The sequence below is a fragment of the Dasypus novemcinctus genome, chromosome 10, assembly GCF_030445035.2.
Source record: "Dasypus novemcinctus isolate mDasNov1 chromosome 10, mDasNov1.1.hap2, whole genome shotgun sequence".
In the NCBI taxonomy this organism is placed as follows: Eukaryota; Metazoa; Chordata; class Mammalia; order Cingulata; family Dasypodidae; genus Dasypus; species Dasypus novemcinctus.
Window position 1 is genome coordinate 44,681,027 of NC_080682.1, and position 19,195 is coordinate 44,700,221.

At 54.6% G+C, this 19,195-nt stretch overlaps 1 protein-coding gene across 2 annotated transcripts in view; it reads right to left on the reverse strand.

Annotated features, from left to right (window-relative positions):
* The window catches only part of CREB3L1 (cAMP responsive element binding protein 3 like 1), a 34,443-nt gene extending 15,600 nt beyond the window's left edge, over window positions 1-18,843 (reverse strand). Inside the window, exon 1 of one of the 2 annotated variants that reach the window (XM_004457903.5) lies at window positions 18,594-18,843. In XM_004457903.5, the coding sequence (XP_004457960.2) occupies window positions 18,594-18,695 (102 nt within the window). In that variant the 5' untranslated portion in view covers window positions 18,696-18,843. Of the gene's footprint in view, window positions 1-12,219; window positions 12,325-18,593 lie in introns of those variants that run through there. The other variant, XM_071218063.1, reaches the window with a different exon arrangement.
* Between the last annotated feature and the right edge of the window lie 352 nt (window positions 18,844-19,195).

Here is a 19,195-nt window from a genome sequence, read left to right on the forward strand (position 1 = left end):
CTCAGGCAGCCCTGCTGCTCCTTCATAGGGCTGATATAAAGACTAAGTAAAAGAATAACTGAATGTCTATGCCAGCAAGTTTGCATTCCAAAGGCAATACCAGTTACTTTTGTATTATCTTTTGCCGCATTGTGGGGAGTGATGCAGGGCAGTGGGATTATCAAGGCCTCCACCCGCCTCATTGCACAGTCCCAACCTGTCCTCACATCTGGTATCTCCCTTTTCCAAGCCATTATTCATAACAAAACATTCAGGCTTTGGAACCGTACTGCTTGAGTTCAAATCCTGGCCTTGATACCTCTAGCTGTGACTCAGTGCTGTTCCAACTGTGGATGATGACTCATTAGTGGGTTGTGAAATCAATTTAGTGGGTCATGACCAGAATTTAAGAAAAAAGAAAATAGAACAAAATAGAGTAAGAAATATCTGAGTGTACTGCACAAAGCAAAGTCAATTATTGTCTTGTGAAATTTTTACCCCCATTAGTATGTGTATGTGTATACTTGGTAATGATGTAAAATAGATTTCTCAGAATAAAAAAAGTCAGAAAGATCTTGGACTTTGTAATCTTGGGAAAATTAACCTCTGTGTATTTTGTTCCTCCTCTTGGCAGTGGGGTGATAATAGTGCTTACCTGCTAGGACTATTGTGAGGATTAGAGAAATTAATATTTAGTAAATTAAATAAGTAAAGTACTTAGAATAGTTTCTAACATAATAATTACTCAGCAAATGTTAACTCTTATTAATAAAATGTCCCAGGAGCCAACACATAGTAGGTGCTTGTAAGGTATTGTATTTTCTCTTCAAAGAATTATACATATGTGAGGAAATAATGTTTGCTTGTTATGTCTTGAATGAATGAATGAATTTGTTGGTGGGGAGGCCTGTTTGGGGCCTTGGAGCCCATCAGGTGGGTGATTAAGGATTGGTTTCTGGGGAATTTGATTCAAGGTCTAGGAGGGAATTGTTGGTCCTTTCTGGCCTGGAATATTAGTCCAGAAGGGATGGGCAGAGTGGCCTCCAGCCTGTGGAGAAGGCTGAGAGGTTCAGGGTCACAAGAGCACCCGTTGCATAGAGCAGGAGAAGTACCAGCTCTTGAGTCAGACTGACCTGCTCCCCCAATTGCTAAGTTACTCAACCTCTCTGTACCTCAGTTTCCTCATCTGTAATGTGAGGGGGGAGAGTAATAGTTCCGACCTCACAGGGTTGCCATGAGGCTCAAATATTTATTGGTGCTGAATGCTCACCTCATGGGATTGTGAGAATAAACAAAGTAAATATATACAAAACACTTAGAACAGTGCCTAGTAAGCAGCGAATGCTCAAAAATTGTTAGCCATTATTATCATGAAAATCATGGTTCCTAAAACCTAACCCCAGGCCTGAGTGAGCTCTGGAATGAATGGTGGGGTGGAGAGGGGATGGCTCGATCCTCCCCTGCAAACAAAGTGCGATCAGAAAATCCAAAACAGGGTAGCAGATGTGGCTCAACTGATAGAGCATCCGCCTACCGTACAGGGTCCAGGGTTCAAACGTAGGGCCTCCTGGCCCATGTGGTAAGCTGGCCCATGTGCAGTGCTGCTGTACACAAGGAGTGCCATGCCACACAGGGGTGCTCCCCGTGTAGGGGAGCCCCACGCAAGGAGTGCGCCCTGCAAGAAGAACCGCCCAGCATGAAAAAAGCGCAGCCCACCCAGGAGTGGTGCCACACACACAGAGAGCTGATGCAGCAGGATTACACAACAAAAAGACACAGATTCCCAGTACTGCTGACAAGAATGCATGTGGACATGAAGAACAGAAGAACACACAGTGAATGGACACAAGAAAGCAGATAACGGGGGAGGGGAGAAGAGAAATAAATAAAATAAATCTTAAAAAAAGAGAAAGAAAATCCAGAACAAATTGAGTTCAAAAGTCTCATGGGCTTAGGCACTCTCCTTCCTTCCCAGTTGCCAGAAATCATCATCATCATCACCTTACATTTTTGTTGTGATTTTAACTTTCACATGCATTGCTTCATTTAACAATTACCCAATGAGTAATCAAGACACATATCTGCATTTTACAGACAGGGGAACTGAGGCTCAGGCAGACTGAGCTCACACAGCAGGCAAGCATCCACAAAGCTTCCCTGCCTAGTCCTTTTCCAACTGCAGCAGACCTCCACTGGGGAGAACTGCCTGTCTGCCAAACTGTAAGCTCTCCAGGGCAGGGGGTCTGTCGTGTTTACCTGCTGGACTGCACCTGGGCCATGATAATCATTAGCTTGTCAACTGTCCATCAACACCTGGGGTGAGGCAGCACCAGGAGGTCAGAAGGCCTCAGCTGAACAAGTCCCTAAGAAAAAGTCTGGCCCAAGACAAAATCCACTCACACGAGTGAAAAGCCCCCAACCACTGGGCCAGGGCACAGCCAGGCGTGGGCTGGTAGCACCCTCTGCAGAGCCCAGGTCAGCCAGCTGGGGACCCCTGCCCAGCCAGCCTGCTCTCTCAGGGTCTTTCAAAGGCCTGGTTTGGGGCCAGTCGTGAGGGGAAGGGAGGAGAAGGAGGGAGGGTGGTGAGTCAGCTGCGAAGGTATTTCTCCAGCAGCTGCTTCTCAGGCGATAAGAGTTTGCCAAGCCCCTTCCCGGGGCCTGGGAGAGGAAAGATGCTTCCTGCATCTGGGTGGGAGTCCCTGAAAGCCTTGGCTCCAGGCAGATGTGCCAGGTCCTTCTCAGGCACCCCTTTTGGGTGCTCACAGACCTGTTGAGGGAGCTCGGTTGGCCCCCTTTTGTGAGTGGCCCCCACCCCCACCTGCTGGGAACAGCAGCCAAAGCCAGTAGGGTTGACCTTCCAGAGCGTGGGAGCCAAGTGGAAGGGGAGGGCGGCCAAGGGGCGTGCAGGGTGGGGAGGAGGACACTCGGTCGTCTTTGCTCAGGGCTTTCTGGTGTGCTCTGGTGGCGATGGTGGATGTGCTCCCTTAGAGTCCTCAGCTCCCTACTTCCAGCTGGTGCCTGCTTATCATAGCAGCTCAGTTAGAGTTGGTTTATAGCATCAATTTAGAGGCAGATGGCCTCTAAATCCCATGGTTCTCCCTTCCCTCCCTCCCATTTGCTAATGAGGAAACTGAGGCCCAGAGAGGGAAAGTTCACAAAGCGAATCGGTTATGTGGAGGGAGGGGGTTTTTCGCTGGCTGCTCTGGGGCCGCACCAAGGGGCATAGGGGCACCTCCCCTTGCCGTCCTCTGGCTTCTCTCTCCCTCTGTACCCACCCTTCCCCTCAACCCCGGGAGCCTACTCTGGAGACCTCAGGCCTCCTCCGCTCGAGCCCCGCCCGGCTCCCCTCAGCCACACCCAGTGCTTCCTTCAGCTCACGCACCAAGTCCAGCTCGCAGACTACCTAGGAGGATTCCGTGTGTGCCGTGTCAGGAGCCTACAAACGGCAGGGGGTCGCGGGTCAATGTTCTGAGGGGGTCAGGTTTCTACTGGGGCTGCCTCTCCAAGCAACGGGGTTCGGAAGCCAGAGAAGGAAACACGATTTGTTTCCCTCCTCGTAAAAGACTTTTTCCTACAGTCGTGCCAACATAAGCTCCTCCTCGGCCGCCATGCGCAGCCGGCGCGGCCTCCACTCGTTGGAGGAGAGGTCTGCGGGCCCTCCCGCTCGCAGACCGAGCACCGCTCCTTCCCGCCGCACCTCCTCCGGGCGCCGGCGCGGGGCTTCTGCCGCCGGGCCTGGACACTTCGAAGCCCGACCCGCGTCGCGTCAGCGCAGCCCCGCCCACAAGAGGTTAAGGCAGGCGCGCGGAGCCGCCCCTCGCCGGAATCCGGCCTGCTCATTGGTGGGAGCTGCAGAGCTCCTGGCCAATGGGAGGAGGCTGCGAGAAGCCGGCCGCGGCGGCGGGGACGCGGCCCGAGGAGCCCGGGCGCGCGGCCGAGGGCTGGGCCGGGCTGCGCGGGGCCCGAGCTCAGGGTCCGCGGCAGCAGTGAGAACGGCCCTTAGCGGTTCCCGGTGGCCCTGGCAGCCCACGGTGTCCTCAGGCCCTTGACGGTCGCAGGGCCGCTAGCCCGTACCCGGGGCAGGGAGGAGTGGAGGAGGGTCTTCCCCACGTGCTCGGCCCGAGCGCAGGCCCCGGCCCTTCAGGCCGCTCGTGGCTCGCTCAGCTCAGCTCCTTCCGCCCCTCCCGGGGTACTCCTACCGCGGCACGCACTGGTGGGGCAGCGGCCCTGGGCTCTGTCCCTGAGGGTGGGGGCACAGTCCCGGCGCGATAATAGGACCAGCTGAGGTTCCCCTCCGCCCCCCCTCCCGTGATTCCGCCTTTGGGGTCTGCAGAGAGGGCGAAACTCCGGTGGTGCGGCAGGGCCCGCCGAGGGGCAGTGGGAAGAGCCTCCTCGGACGCGAGGCGACCCCCGCGCTCCTTTCCTGCAGGCCCCCAGCCCCTCGGCGCCCGGCTTCTGCTGTTACCCCGACCCAGGCCGGCTCAGTATGTGCTTGGGGAAAGGAGGGAGGAGACAGGAGGAGGTTGAGCTGTGGGGTAAAGGGAGGAGGGGGGAGATCCCAAGCCCGGACATTCCTTCAGAGAGAGAGCCAGCGAGCAAGCACGGGAGCTCTTGGAGCGTTGGGAGGAGATCCTCTAACGTTTCCCCCTTCCCTTCCCCCACAGGTTGGGCCCACAGACAATACTACCCCCCTTAGCGCCCGCTGACCCTGACCCTTACATTCCCGGACAGTTACTTGCCTCGTGGTTACTAGAAAATTGCCCCCATTTTGAGCTGAAGAGCCACTAGCCTGAGTCACTGCTGTGTCTAGAGAGCCGGGAGGGGTGAGGGGAGAGGAGGTGGCCACCTGGGCCCCAGTTTTAGACCCTGTCTGTCCTTTAGCATCACCATCCAGGTGGTGTGTGACTGGGGGGAGGCCCTAAGAGACCCAGGATTCGCCTTCCCAGAGCTGACCCCTAAGGCTGTCCTGTGAAGGGGAGGGGGCACTGGACTTTCAGGGGCCCCTGCTTCCAGGTCCTTCTCTGAGACCTTGGGAAGGTGGCATCTCCTCTCTCGGCCTTTTTCCCCATCTGTTATAGTCTTTGTAGTCTGTTCCTTTTGAGGCAGGGGTGGCAGGGACAGGAGGAAGTGTCCTCTTTTCCTGTGCCCTGGCCTTTTTGAAGACTGGGAAGTGGTGAAGCCAATTCTGTGGGGCCCTGGAGCCAGCCCCTCCCTGAGCCTTCCTGGCAGGGCATGGGGGTTCCGAGGAGCACACTGTTCCAACCTCCAACCCTGCTCTCATCCCCCCTTCCCTGCAGGCCCACAGAATGCAGCTGCTGAGGTTTCATACTTTCCCCCACCGAACTTCTCGCCACAGATCACAAGTCCAAATAAGCAGAAATGCTTGTGTGTGTGTGTGTGTGCATGTTCTTTTTGTAGGGATACACCACCTCTCTAACAGTGCACACGAACGACACACCCATTGGCACATGCAGACCCTTCCACACACAGCTTCACACAGGTGCCGTCGCACAGACACACCCTCGTGGTGTCTGCCACTGTCAGGCACTAACACAGATCCAACAAGGACACACTCAGGCACAGATTCACATGTGCACACACACCCATGCCTGCAGCCACCCCTGGACAGGCGCTCACACAGATGCAGTTACAGACATGGTCAAGCGCTCTCTTACACAAACACATGCAACATCTCACACGGTCACAGAACTAAATGCTGACCTTGCCAAGACACGTGCCGGAGACAACTGAGTCATGTAACCCCCAGCCAGGGAGTTTTGGGAGTCCCAGGCTCGCCTGGGGCTGGGCCAGAGAGGGCTGGGACTGGAGGAGGGGGAAGGAGGAGGCTTGAACTCTTCTGTGCCAGTGTGTGTTAGAGAAAGGAAGGGGGAGAGGAAAGGGCAGGCTGGCACAGACCACAGCTACTTCTGTACTGAGCAGGGTCCTGAGGAGGGGGTGAATTCTCTGCAGCCCCCAGCCCTGTTAGCCTGGCCTTTCAGGTCTCCCTCAGACCCTTCCCTAGCCAGGCCACAGGTCTTTCGGGGAAATGGAGAGCTGGCCTACAGGTTCCTGGCCAGCCCCTCGTGTCTTCTGACCAGGCAGCCCATATGCTGTGGCTTAGCCCAAGGGCAGGCGCCAGGCACTGTCTGGGCAGGAGGAAGCAATGGCAGTGAGTGCCGCTGCCTGGGGCTGGGATTAGCTGTGACTGGCACCACTGAGGGTACAGCAGTCCATGGCCTGCTGCCTGAGACATTGATCCATAGGCTGGAGAATCCCTGTGGGGACAGCTCAGGACACTGCTGACAAGTGCCAGGGTTGGCACTGGGGGCCTCTGGAGAATAAGGGCATCTAGTCTCGTTCATTCATTTACCATTCATGCATTCATTCATTATTTACTGCACACCGATTGTGTGCCCAGCCCTGTGAATACAGAGATGAACAAGGCCCGGTTCCTGCCCTCAAAAGGCTACCTGTCTGGTGGGGTGGGCACCCCATGTATGAAGGTAGGTTCAAGACTTGAACTCTGATCCCTCAGGGGATCAGGGCATTTTCCACTTGTATCAAGGGGGATCTTCTAAAACACAGAATATGACCCTGTCACTCTCCTGCTCCATAGTAATCAATGACTCTCTACTGCCCTTAGGAGAAAGTCCAGGTTCCTTAGAGGAGCTTGAAATGATCCAGCTATGTTGCCACTATGTCCCTTTCTCATCTGATTCCCCACAGCCTAGTATCCATCCCGGCACAAGGTAGGTGCTCAGATGTTTGTTGAGTGAGTAACTGAATGAGTGGGTGAATGAAGGAATGTGTCAATGAGCTCATGGACTGAGGTCCTTTTTTCTGCAGGAGAGCCTCCAGGAATGACTCCTGAATTCCCTTCCCATGCCAGTTTGCTCCTGCGGCAGGCAGTTTCCATGCCTCAATTCCTTCCCTCGGCTTCTCCCTAGTGGGGCCTGCTGTACCCACTCTCTAGTCTGTTCCTTCCCAAGGTCATTTCATGCTTCAGTCCCAGAGAGATCGGGCACCTGGGGGACCACAGCCCCCCACTTGGTGACAAGAAGGGGCCCCTGGCTCAGGCCAGGCCCGAGGGTCTGAGCGGAGCCCTGTGGCTGACCAGCTGGGAGCTTCTCCCCGGCCCTGCGCCAGCTGGAGCAGCCTTCTCGCTGGAGCCTCCCACCCAGCTCTGGCTAGAATTACCTGGGCCTCTTCACTCTCCTCACTGTACTCAGCCTTCCGCCCTCTGGCTTCCCCAGCCATCCCAGCCAGTCTGAGTTGTCTTCAGGTTTTATTTTCGGAGGGAGTCGGATTCTCTCTCCTTATTTACTCCCTTCCTTCAGGAGAGGTGTGGGACCCCTGGGCTCGGCTGGGGATCAGGCCGTGACGCCAGCCCCTGGCGCCCCAAGGGAGTGGGGCCTCCAAAGGCTCCTCACCCACCAGATGCTCCAAAGCCAGCGGCCTCTGCCCCCACCCAGTGTGTGACTAATGCCTGCCCTTGCCCTTCTCGAAGAGCCCTGTGGTAGCCAGAAAAAAAATCTTATCGTTACAATTTTAGAACTGAAAGAAATTTTGGCAAATTAGAGGCAATGCAGTTCAGAGGTTACCAGCAAGGGAGGCAGGCAGACCAGGTCCCAATGCTAGCTCTGCTACATCCTGCCCATGTAGCCTTGGACAAGTTACTTAACCTCTCTGAGCCTCATTTGCAGCTAGAAGATGGGGGTACTTGTACTTGCCTCCCCCCCCGCATTGTGGTGAAGATAAGCGCTTTAACTAGTGCAGGATGTGCAGCAGGTTCTCATTAAATTAGTTATTATTATTATTACAGATGAGGAATACTCAGACCCAGGGAAGGAAGTGGACATGCCCAGGGTCACACAGCTCAAGGTCAACAGCCCTTCCCAGAGTCCTTTTTTGGCTTCTGTATCCCTTCCTACTCACGCTAAGGAGGGAGGGCTGGCACCAGCCGACAGAAAGAAGCTCCTTGCATTGATCCCTGTGAGTCTCCCACATCTGCCCCCTACCACCATTCGCAGCTCACCTCTGGGCCAGGCGGACCCCTTGCAATGGTGACCGCTCTCTGCCAGTGCCCCAGGGGCCTCATTCTTGCTAGCTCACTGAGGTTGTAGAGTCTGGGGACGAGCCCCCCTCACTCAGCCCCAAGGTAGTCTGGCCTGGGGACCCTGAGGGGAGGGGGAGGGCTGGGTCCTGACATCACAGAACGGAGAAGCTGGAGCCACAGCCAGGCAGGCCAGCTGGGGCCCTTCCAGCACGTCCAGATGTCTCAGGAATGTGCTGAGCTGGGAACTACCTCGCTCCTTTCCCCCACCCCCCCACCCCAAATCCCTCATCTTCTCATGTGCTTGCTCAAGCTCTGCGTCTGCCCCACCCCCACTGCCCTTCCCCTTTCATCTCTCCCTGGGAGGGCCTGGTAGGCACTGTTCTTCTGGGACCTTGCCACAGTCCAGTTCCCTTTCAGTCAGGGGCTGCTGTGGGCAGGAGTCCCTCCGCTCTTGCCGACCCCATGGGCCGACCATGTAGGGTGGGGGGAGATGGGAGCCTGAGCTAAATGGGAGGGGAAAGTTCTGAGCAGATAGTGCATGCCAGATCCCAAATGTGGAACTGATTTGCATCGCTGGGAGAGAAAGGGGTGAAGGCTTTGGGGCTGCAGAGGGCAGGGCTGGGTCTCCCCTTTAGGGAAGGGCAGTCATGGGGGAAGGCTCTGGGCATCTTGTCGCAGCTGATAGGTAGGAGAGCCAAGGAGCTGGGGTACCAGGCTGGGCTGGGCTGGGCTCAGAAAGAGGTTGAAAGGGGTCAATGGGGACGTGCTTTGCCTGAGAGTAGTACAGTCCTGAACCGAGGGGACAAGGGCAAGCTGTTAGGGTTCCAAGGTTGGGCCAGGGGGCAGGGCATGGTTCAAGTGGGAGCTCGCAGCCCTGAAAAGAGACAATCTGTTCCCCTCCAAGGGTGGAGTTGCCCCTGGGCCTTTCCAGGCCAGCCTGGCCCCAAGCGCTGGAGATGAGAGAGCCAGAGGAGAATTGGTGCTCTTGGCCCAATCTGAGAGTCACATAAGGGCACAGGGTGGAGGGCAGAGGAGAGAAGGGACTTGGGGTCGGCTGCTGCCTGGGGTTCTCCCGGGGTCAGAGGGGGCCTACAATTCTGTCTCCCCTGGGGAGGTGGCCCTGATCATCCAGATGGGCCGACAGCTGATATCTCCCTATTGGCCTCCAGGTCTCAACACTGAGATAGTTCATAGGAGCTGGGGACCACTAGCTTGTCCAGCTCAGAACTAGCAAGGGTGCCCTCCTGCTCGCTGAATGAACTCCCAGCTCCTTAGCATGGCACTCATGGTCTGTCATAAACAGATTCCAACCTACCGCTGGAGCTGGAGCCCCCTTATCTTTCCCTTCCCTATAGCCTTATTGAGATGACCACTCCCAGGTCGCCAACGTGCTGTGAGCTCTGTTGCCCCAGGGCCTTTGTCTCTGCCATTCCCTGTATCTGGAATGCCCTTACTCTTTCATTCCAACTCCTACCACCTTTTAAGGCCCCACTCAAATGCCACTTCCTGCAGGACGCCTTCCTTGATCACCCAGCTGCCTCGCTGTTCCAAACAACACTTAACAGACTGTTAGCTCATTGGTTAATATCATGCCTTGAACTCTAATCATGTACAGTGGGATCCATCTCTCCTAAACGTTAACCTCTTTAGGACAGGATCTAGAATGGATTTCATCCTTTAACTTCTGCAGGGCCTCACACAGGGCCTAGCATATAGTATGCCTAACAGTAATGATACTAATAACAGCTAACATTTGTGTGCCAGGTGCTGGTCTAGTTCCTCATATGCAGTATCTCATTTAAGCTGCAGAAGAGCAGGTAGGTAGTACCCCGTTTTATGGATAAGGAAGCTGAGGCACAGAGAAGTTAGTAGCTCACCCAGGTCCATAAGGGGACTGGAACCCAAGCACTCTGATAGCAGAGTCTGCTCTCTTAAGCCTCCAGGAGGACACTGGTTGTTGAATGATAACAGCTTCCTGTTGCACCATCCCAGCACCTAATACAAGGTCAGATACAACATATGGACCCCAAGTCCTTGCACTGGGTGCATACCCAGCCCTGGTTTTGCTCCTTCCCTGGCTATCTCTCTCCTGATGCCCAGGAAGGCAGAGCCCTAAGAAGAGGCTTGGGGCCTTCTGACTTTACGTAAAGAATTGAGGCTTCCACCTCCAGAGAGGTCAGATAGACAGGAGAACAAAATCCTGTTGGGTGCAGACATCAAGGACTCAGCATGAGATTGGAGAAAGTGGGACGTTCCTCCAAGGGCTGGCCAGTGCTGGAAACCTTCCTTTTAGGCAGTGAAACTGGGATCAGAATAAGACAACAGCTGCAACTGTTGTTTATAGGGAGTGGCCTGTGTGCCAGGCCCTGTGCTCGTTCCTTTCCAAGGGTTAGCTCCCAGGATCCTCAGAGGAAATCTCTGTTTTCTGCTCACCCCTGCTTTATGGATGAGGAGAATCAGCTCCAGAGGTTAAGGCATCTGTCCAAGTTCACACAGGTGACATGGGCCAGAACCGGGATTTGTTCTTGCTCCCAGGTCTGTGCAGGGCTAAAGCTGACCATTAGCAACCACCCTGGCTCACCTCAGCTGCAGCTCCGCTCCCTACTTCTTGCCACTTGACCTGTGGGCCCACAGTAAGGTCAGGCTAAGCCAGGGAGTAGCACCAGGTCTCAGGACTTTCCTGTTCAGAATTTGCCCAGAGTGGGGTGGTTTCGGGTCTACACACAGCTTACCTCTTCCCCAAACTCACATGGCTCTGCGAGAGCAAGGTATTCTTAGATTAGAGCGGGTTCTACTTCTTAAACCGGGAGGTAAGTAACCAGGTGTCCATTTTATCATACTCTATAGTTCATTATATATTCATATATAGAATACATTATACTTTATATATATTATATATTTTTGTGCACAATGTATTTCATAATATAAAAGGTCATAATGATAAAGTGGAAAGTAGATGTGGGATTTAGATTGACTCATTACTTGAATAAGTGAATAAACTCGCACAGTTCAAAAACAAAACAAAAACATCAAAGCTGACAGTGTCCTTTCTTTCACTATCCCTCTACCCACCCATTCATTTATCTATCCTCCCCTATCCACTTGACCTTTCCTTCTGCCCTTTCTTCTATTCACCCACCCATTTATCACCCATCACCCCTCCCTACTCCTTCCTTCCTTCCCTCCTCCTGTCCATCCATCCAATGAATAAACATTTCCTAAGTACCCTAAGTCTTTATAACTAGATCTAGGGAATAGACAAAAATAATTTACTGACTTTTACTCCCTGCCCTCAAAGAACTCTCCGTCTAGTTCAGCGATGAGGCAGCCCAGACCCAGCAAGGGAAGTAATGTGCTCAAGGTCACACAGCAAGTTCAGGAAATGAGGTGAAGAAGGACAAGGACATTCCAGGTGGAGGGAAGCAAGCCCCCTCAATCACTGCCTTATAAACTGCCTCCTGGCTCCCCATGAAGGCCTGAAGAGCCTGCCTTACTCCGCATTAGTGCTTTCATTTTTGTTACTCCTTTGGAAGGGGGAAGGGAGATGGCTACTGTTGTCCAGCTGTTTTGTCAGACCACACATCCCAGCCCAGATGTATCAGCCTCTCTGCAATGACTGAAACAGCTTCTGGGCCAAGAGCCAAGGGCCAAGAAAGCAGCAATGAGGGCTCCGTCCCAGGAGAGTTGGGGGAGGAGGCACATGGGAACCAGGCAGCAGGGAAGCCCATTATTGCTCTAGTTATCAAGTCGACCTCGTTGATGACATAGTGTGTCCAGGTCATAGGGACCAGGATCTTTGACATTCCCAGGAAATCAAGACCTTTGATGTGTTTTCAAAGAGGGTCAGAGTTCTGGGCCTATCCTGCCCTTCCGGCTTCTCCAGAACCAGGCATTCCCACCCCCACTTTCCCTCATCCCGGTCAAGGGTCAAGAAGCCCTGCCACTTGCTCTGGCTTTCCCTAGCCTGCTTGTGGGGTTACGTGATGTTCCAGCCAAAGCAGTGCTCATGGTCTTGACTTAACTCCACCCAGATCTTCCTCCTCCATCCTGCCCCCCGGAGCGCAGAGACTTCCAGAAGAACAGCCTGTTCTCCAGCATCTGGAGCTGGTTTCTTGAGGGAGGTTCAGGGGCAAGCCAGATCCCAGAGAGGGGTGCTCTGGAACGGCCGTGGGGCCAGGACTTACAGGAGACGCATGATGTTGGGAGGAAAAGACAAAAAGCGGGATGTCCTTCGTTTCTCCCACTCTTGGCACGGCAGCCAGGCCAGGCCACATACAGACAGACTCTCCTGGGGAGTCCTGGGAGCTGCAGAGAACAAAGGTCCAAATTCCCTGGCAGGCCAGGGAGCAGCATCCCCGGGCAAGGGCGAGCAGAGGGCAGGGGATGGATGTTGGGGCCTCTCCTCTCACAGCTCAGGCAATGTGCTGTCCTGGGCAGGGGATCTGGCTCTGCTCCCCAAAGCTCTACGCATCCCCAGTGCCCTAAGGAAGGGAGTGGCTGAGGATGAAGGCAGGGCCTTCAAGATCTCACACTTTCCTGGTCCTGGAGGGAAAAGTTCAAAGCAGAACAAGAGTGGGAGAGAAACACTCAGCTAAGATGGAGTTGAAGAAGGACAACCACCACACCATGGAGCCTAGAGTGCCTACAACTGAGAGTGGGAGGATTGCATCCAGCATCCATGTGGAATCTGAGCCTCCTCTTGACATAGAGGTGCAATGGACACAACCAATCCAATGTCCACATAGAAGAGGTGGCATTGGATTGGGAAAAGTGGACATGGTGGCTGATGGGTATGGGGAAAGGCAGGAAGAGATGAGAGGTGGAGGCGTCTTTGGGACATGGAGCTGCCCTGGATGGTGCTTCAGAGGCAATCACCGGACATCGTGGATCCTCACAGGGCCCACTGGATGGAATGGGGGAGAGTATGGGCCATGATGTGGACCATTGACTATGAGGTGCAGAGGTGCCCAAAGATGTACTTACCAAATCCAATGGATGTGTCATGATGATGGGAGGGAGTGTTGCTGGGGGGGGGGGGAGAGGTGGGGTGGGGGGGTGGGGTTGAATGGGACCTCACATACATATTTTTAATGTAATATTATTACAAAGTCAATAAAATAAAATTAAAAAAAAAAAAAAAGAGTGGGAGAGAAGAGAGTGTTTCCTCCCGTCCTCCCAGTTTTCTCATCTGCACAAGGGAAAGTGAGGTGACTATGTGCTCAGTAAAAGGGTTACAGCTGTAGCACTGAAGTGCCTTCTGGTTACTCTCTTGCCAGGAGGGATGGGGAAGCTTGGGGATGGGGGATGTGGAGTCATCTCTCCTGAAAAGCCTTCCCTGACCTCCCACTTGACTGGATGCTCCTCTCCAAGCCCCCCAGCCCCCATGCTCTGCCACCATGGTGTGGATTCCATCTATTTCCCTGAATTCCCTCTCATTTGGCTGTGAGTGACTGGAGGGCGGGGCGTGTCTCCTTCATCTGGGTCACTCTGGCACCAGCAAGCCAGCTCCCTTAGTGCCCTGTTGTTGAAGAAATGGACGTGTTCATTAAAGGAGCAAGTGAAGCCCCGGCTGGCCCAGGGAAGCCGGAAGGACCTCACAGCAGATCGCGGCAGACGTCATTTTTGTGGGGCCTCTCATCCCCACCACCCTCAGGGATGGCCAGGCCTGGAGCCTGGGAATCCCGGGGCCCCTTCTGGAAGTACCAGTCTGTTTCTTGAACACACGGGTCTGTCTTTTAAAAATGATCTCCCCTTCTTTTCCAGGGAGTGCCCTAGTCTAAAGTAATTAATTTTCTCTACAAATACAGCAAATCTGAAATAGAGCAAAGTCCACTATAATGTGAGTGGCACTTGGCTTCTGTCCTTTGCCCAGGCTCAAACTCAAACAGGGGTGGGAAAAACTCTTATCTCTGTGGTCTGTGACTGCCTCATGCCATCGGGGACTTTCCAATTTCAGTCTGCTGCGTGTAGTAAGGTTTCACGCGCTTTAGTTTTGTGCTTTTCGTGACCATACAGACCACCTGAAAAATACTGTGGTTTTTAAAAATTAAATTAATCCTGCAATAACATAACTCACATCTTATAGGATTGAACAGTTTGGACCTGGCTTACCGCATTATGGTAGGGTTTTACTCTAGCGAGTACCTACTTCGTGCCAAGGTACTGTGCTAGGTTTATGGCAGTGAACAAGACTGTCATGGTCTCTGCTTTCATGGAACTTACTTTCTTAAGAGGAAATAGACAAACCAACACATAAAATAACTGCAAAACTGGGATGAGGGCAATGAGAAAACAAAGAACTGAAATGGAAAATAATGGGTGGGGGTGTCACACTTTAGGGTGGTTGGGGGAGTTTCTTCAAAGAGGTGACATCTGAGTGGGATCAGAAGAATGAGACAGAGAGAACCAGAGGGAAAGCATTCCAGATGGCAGGAACAGCATGTGCAAAGGCCCTGAGGCAGAATTGGAAAGAGCTTGGTTTTAAGATGGGTGAGTATGGATCCAGGAGTCCCAGAGCAATGTGAAGAAGAGGAAACTGGGGAAGATGGAAGTCCTAAGCCAGTGTTGTAGGGTGAGGCCTGAGCCACAAGTTAAAACCTCCTGTGAATCAGCTCTAGCCTAGACCAGGGGCTGTGGAGGCCTGTGCTTTAGGATGGGGATGGGTCAAGGTAATGACAATTGGAAACCATGGTGAGCCCTTCCTGAATCACAGAGCGTACAGGCTACAGGACACTGATGCCTGGGGAGTAGTTAAGCCTACGTACCCTTTTCCTTCCTCCCTAAAAATGTGTGGGGTCTCGCCTGGGTCACCTTTCATTCAATCACTCATTCAACAGCAGGTGGTTGGTTGAGACCTGTTCTGTGCCAGGCACTGTGCTAGGCTCTGGGGATACAGCGGTGAACAAGACAGGCAAAGCCCCTCCCTTCATGGAGCTTGTGTCCCAGTGGGGGGAAGCAAGCAAGCAAATAAAATTCCACCCAATCCAAACTCACTATTCTTGGGGAAGGAGGATTGGTCTTGGGAGGTCTCCCTTCCTGAACAGGAGTCCTGGGATTCGGTCCCCCATTTTCTCCATTAGCTCTATTTATTTATTCATTTATTTAATTAGTTTTATTTCCCCACCCCCCTCCATTAGTTCTTTTTAAAAATTCTAATTTGAGACCAGAATGCCCTGGCCCCTCTGCCCTCCTCCCTTGGAGGAGAGACACACACATATACATCTTCCCATTTAAGGGCTGCTAAAGGCCCACACACAGGCATAGCAACACCCAAACACACATACTTCTCTAATCTCCCTGAATTCCCCAAAGGCCAGGGTTGGGGGTTGCGGGGGGAAGTTCCTCTGCTTCACCAATTAGCGCAGGAGCAGCCAGGCTGGGGGCCCGGGGGGGCAGTGATCCGGGTTACCCCCAAACCCCCCTTCCCAGGGCTGGTCCCTGAGTCCCAGTCATCCCCACACCTGGCCTCTGCAGCTGCTGGGAGGTGAATGAGTGTGCTGGGCAAACATCCTTGCAGCTTCCTGCTGCTCCCCTCTAAGACAACAGAACTTCTCTTCCTCCTTCTCCTTCCCACATTGTCCCAGCTGGGCCCTCTCTGGGATCCCAAGACATTTCCCTCTAGAGAAGTCAGAGTCCTCCCTCCCCTTTAGCCAGGGGAAGGAGGCAAGAGGCACACAGCCCTCTTGTCTCTGTTAAGAGATATGACCTGTTCTCCCTCTGGTCCTTTATCATAGCTCTCTGAGCACCAGACCCTCTCCCATACCTGCCAAGGGGCTGAAGGGCCACAGAATACCATGGAAGTGGGCTCTCAGATGGCCACATCAGGGTCTCTGGGAGAGTGGGGAGGGAAGAGAGAAGGTCCCACATCTGGTAGAAAGGGCAGCCCCTTCTGAGGAATATCTCTGAGAATCCCATCAATAGATTTGCACTAGTGGGAAGGGGTCTTTAGAGAAGAAGTAATAGAGCACCTGACCTGACTTTGTGTCAGTCTCTTGTCTCTGTCCATATGAATGCATGCCATTTACCTACTTGTATCTAGGGTGAGGATACATTTTGCTTTTTGCTTTTTTGCAGAGCAATAGAATACATGCATCTTCCATGTGACTTTATGGCCTTTCCTTGGATTTTAAAGAAGGATAGTGAAGGCTCTGCTTGCCATCTTCCAGACTGAGAAGCACACAGACTCTTGTTCCTTAACCCTGGAGACACTTTCCTATGCCCAGGCAGATTGAGGAGGGAGTTAGGGGTAGGCATGGTATGGGATCCCAGCTAGAAGGGTCCTTAGACTTCAAAACGGAGGCCCCAGGGAAGGAAAATGACTTGCTAAAGGGCACAGGGCCACTCATAGTTCTCACACACACATCCCCTCCATCCATTCTCTGGGACCAGTTAATAGCTATGGGATCTTTACATGCCAGGCATCATGCTAAGCTCTTTACATTAATTTTCTCACTGAATCTATACACTATGGGAAAGATTCAAATATCCCCATTTTTCAGATGAGGAAACCAAAGCCCAGCACTGGCCCGGTTGGCTAGTGGCAGAAGCACATCTAGAACCACTATCTCCTGATTCCCAACCCAGGGGTCCTCTTTCTTTCCTCTCAGAGAGAAAGAGGTAGACACCTTTTTCTCTTCCCCTGCCTTGCCTGGAGGCTCAGGAGCCTCCCTGGCAGGGCTCCTTCTCTCCAGAGTCCCAGCACTGGACACCACTGTCTGATCACGCCTCCTTTCCTGCGCTGGACTGAGGCCCAGAAGAGCAGCTGGGGACACAGGGCTGAATGGAGCAGAGGAAGAGGCTGCAGGCTGAAGAGTTCATTCAGAAGAAAGCCCAACTCTGAGCTGCCCAGGGCTGGCGGAAGCCCTTAGGGAACCCCTCTTGGCTGCGAAGGTCTGAGCTCCAGCCACCCCCTCCCTCTGACCAGTACCTTTTACCATCCCCAGTGTGGGTGCTTCGATCCCTGGGTTCCTGCCCCTTTATTATTTGGATCTGTAGAGAGTTTGGCCAGTTAAGTGCCATAACCATCCTTAGAAAGACTTGTTTCACCTCTGCTCTATTTTACAAAGAAACTGACGTCCCGAGAGGAGAGTAAGTGGCATGGACCAAGCTCACAGGGGGAGGCAGTAGCAGAGCCAGAACTTGGAACCCAGTCCCTTTGCTGCCAGGGCCAACTCTTTCCCTTCCTCCACTTTGCCTGGGGCTAGAAACCTTCCGTAAGGGAGCACAGTGACCTGCTCAGTGCTGCCTAATGGAGAAGGAGGAGTCCTCACCCCTATGCCCCCAGCTCAAGTCCTGGCCCTTGCCCTCAGTTTCACCACCATCAATCTAGTGGCCTGGGACAGTTTAGGTGGAAGTCCAGGATGCCCAGGCCTGGCCTCTCGAACCCTTTAAGTCCCTAAGGACTGGGCTCTTGTCTGGACAGGTTGATCTTAGTCTGAGGAGGTAAAGGCCAGCAGGGAGAGCCCCCTAAGATGAGCACCCAGGCCTTCCACCAGATTCCCCCAAGCAGCCCACAATTCATTCCCATAGGCCCCTGTGGACCCAACTATTTTCTCCCATAACTGAGCCCAAGCCCCTCCCCCATCAGGGCCTTGGTGCTCGGCCTGAGAGAGGGAGGGAAGGAAGGAAGAAGGGAGAGAAGCCACGTTAACTTAGGGAGGGAGGGGGAGAGGAAGCAAGAGGAGAAAGAAGGACAAGCTCAGAGGCAGAGTCGGTTAGGAAGCCACGAAGCCACTGGGGAGAGAGAAAGAGAGATGCCTGGGACCGAGAAACAGGCAGAGCAGGGGCCTGAAGACACAGAGATGGAGAGAGAGACAGAGAAAGAGAGAGAGAGAGACAGAGAGAGAGAGACAGAGCGAGAGAGGGAATTCCCTGGCTCTGAGCGATCACCCTGAGCTGCCCCGGCCAGCTGAGACCCTGGTTCCTCTCTGAAGGACCGATTTCAGGCCTGACTCCCTCCGGCGGCCGCGGCTGCGCCCCTAAGTTTCCGGGTTTGGCTTAGGACCTGGGTCTGAATCTGGCCCCCCAGGGACGTCGGGTCTCTGACTCTCCGAACGCTCCCTTATGCGCCCTCCAGCGGAGAACCAGACGCAGAGGCACCGAGGCCTTAAAGGGGAGCAGGAAAAAGCGCAGCCCCTTTGCGCCCAGTCTGGTCTCGGGACCCCGGGGTGGATGGGGCACGACTGGAAGAGGTGGCGTGGGGAGAGAGGGGTGGGAGGACTGGTGTCTCTTGAGCTCATAGCCTAGGATCGGACGGCCCCGACGCCTCGATGGCCCCTTCCCCTAAGAGCCGGGCTACTGTATCCACGGACAGAGATCCAGGAGGGGCGCGCACTGGGGCGACCTCAGAGGCTCCCGTGCGGGCTCGGGGTCTCGGGAGGTGTCCAGGGGCTTAGTCGCTAATTCTCAGAGCTCAGAACACGTGTCCTTCCAGGGACCCTGCACCGAGTCCCCTCCCCAGCTCCTGCCCACTCCTGTGTAGTCGCGTCTTCCCGAGGGGCCCATGCGCGCGGAGAGGGTGCCAGGAGGTGAGAGAGGGATGGAAGTCCCTTCATCCTACCGCATTGTTGAGGAAATCCGACTCGTTCAGATCCCCCAGGTCCAGGAAGCTGGATCCGGGGAACAGCCTGTCGGCCGGGAAGGGCTCCAAGACGGCGTCCATCGCGGCCGCTCCGGGGACCCCTTCGGCTGGGCTCGCCTCACTCCGGGGCGGCGGCGCGCCCAGCCCCGAGCTCCTGCCTGAGCGCTGGCAGGCGGGCGGGGGGCAGGTCCGGGGCGGGCCGAGGCGGCGCGGCCCGGGGTGACGGGCGCCGAGCGCGCAGGGGCCTCAGGGCAGCGGCGCGGAGCGGGCTGGGCTCAGGGGCCCGGGGCGCCCCGCGGGCATTTAGCCGACTCCTCCCGCTCCTCCCGGGGCACAGCTGGCTTCCATGGGGAGCCCAGGGGTGGGGGCGAGGGCTTGAACAGCCCCCCGGACAGGGTGGGAGCCGGGGGTGGGGGAGCTGTGCGCTCCCCCCGAGACTGGGTGGCCCCCGGACTTTCGCGCCCTCTCGGTGTCTCCCTCGGCACGGCTGCTGTCACTTTCCTCTGTGAAACCGGGAACCCCCGGCTGGTTAGCCCAGCTGGCCGAGGCGCCACGCCCCCACGTCAATATTCATCACAGCT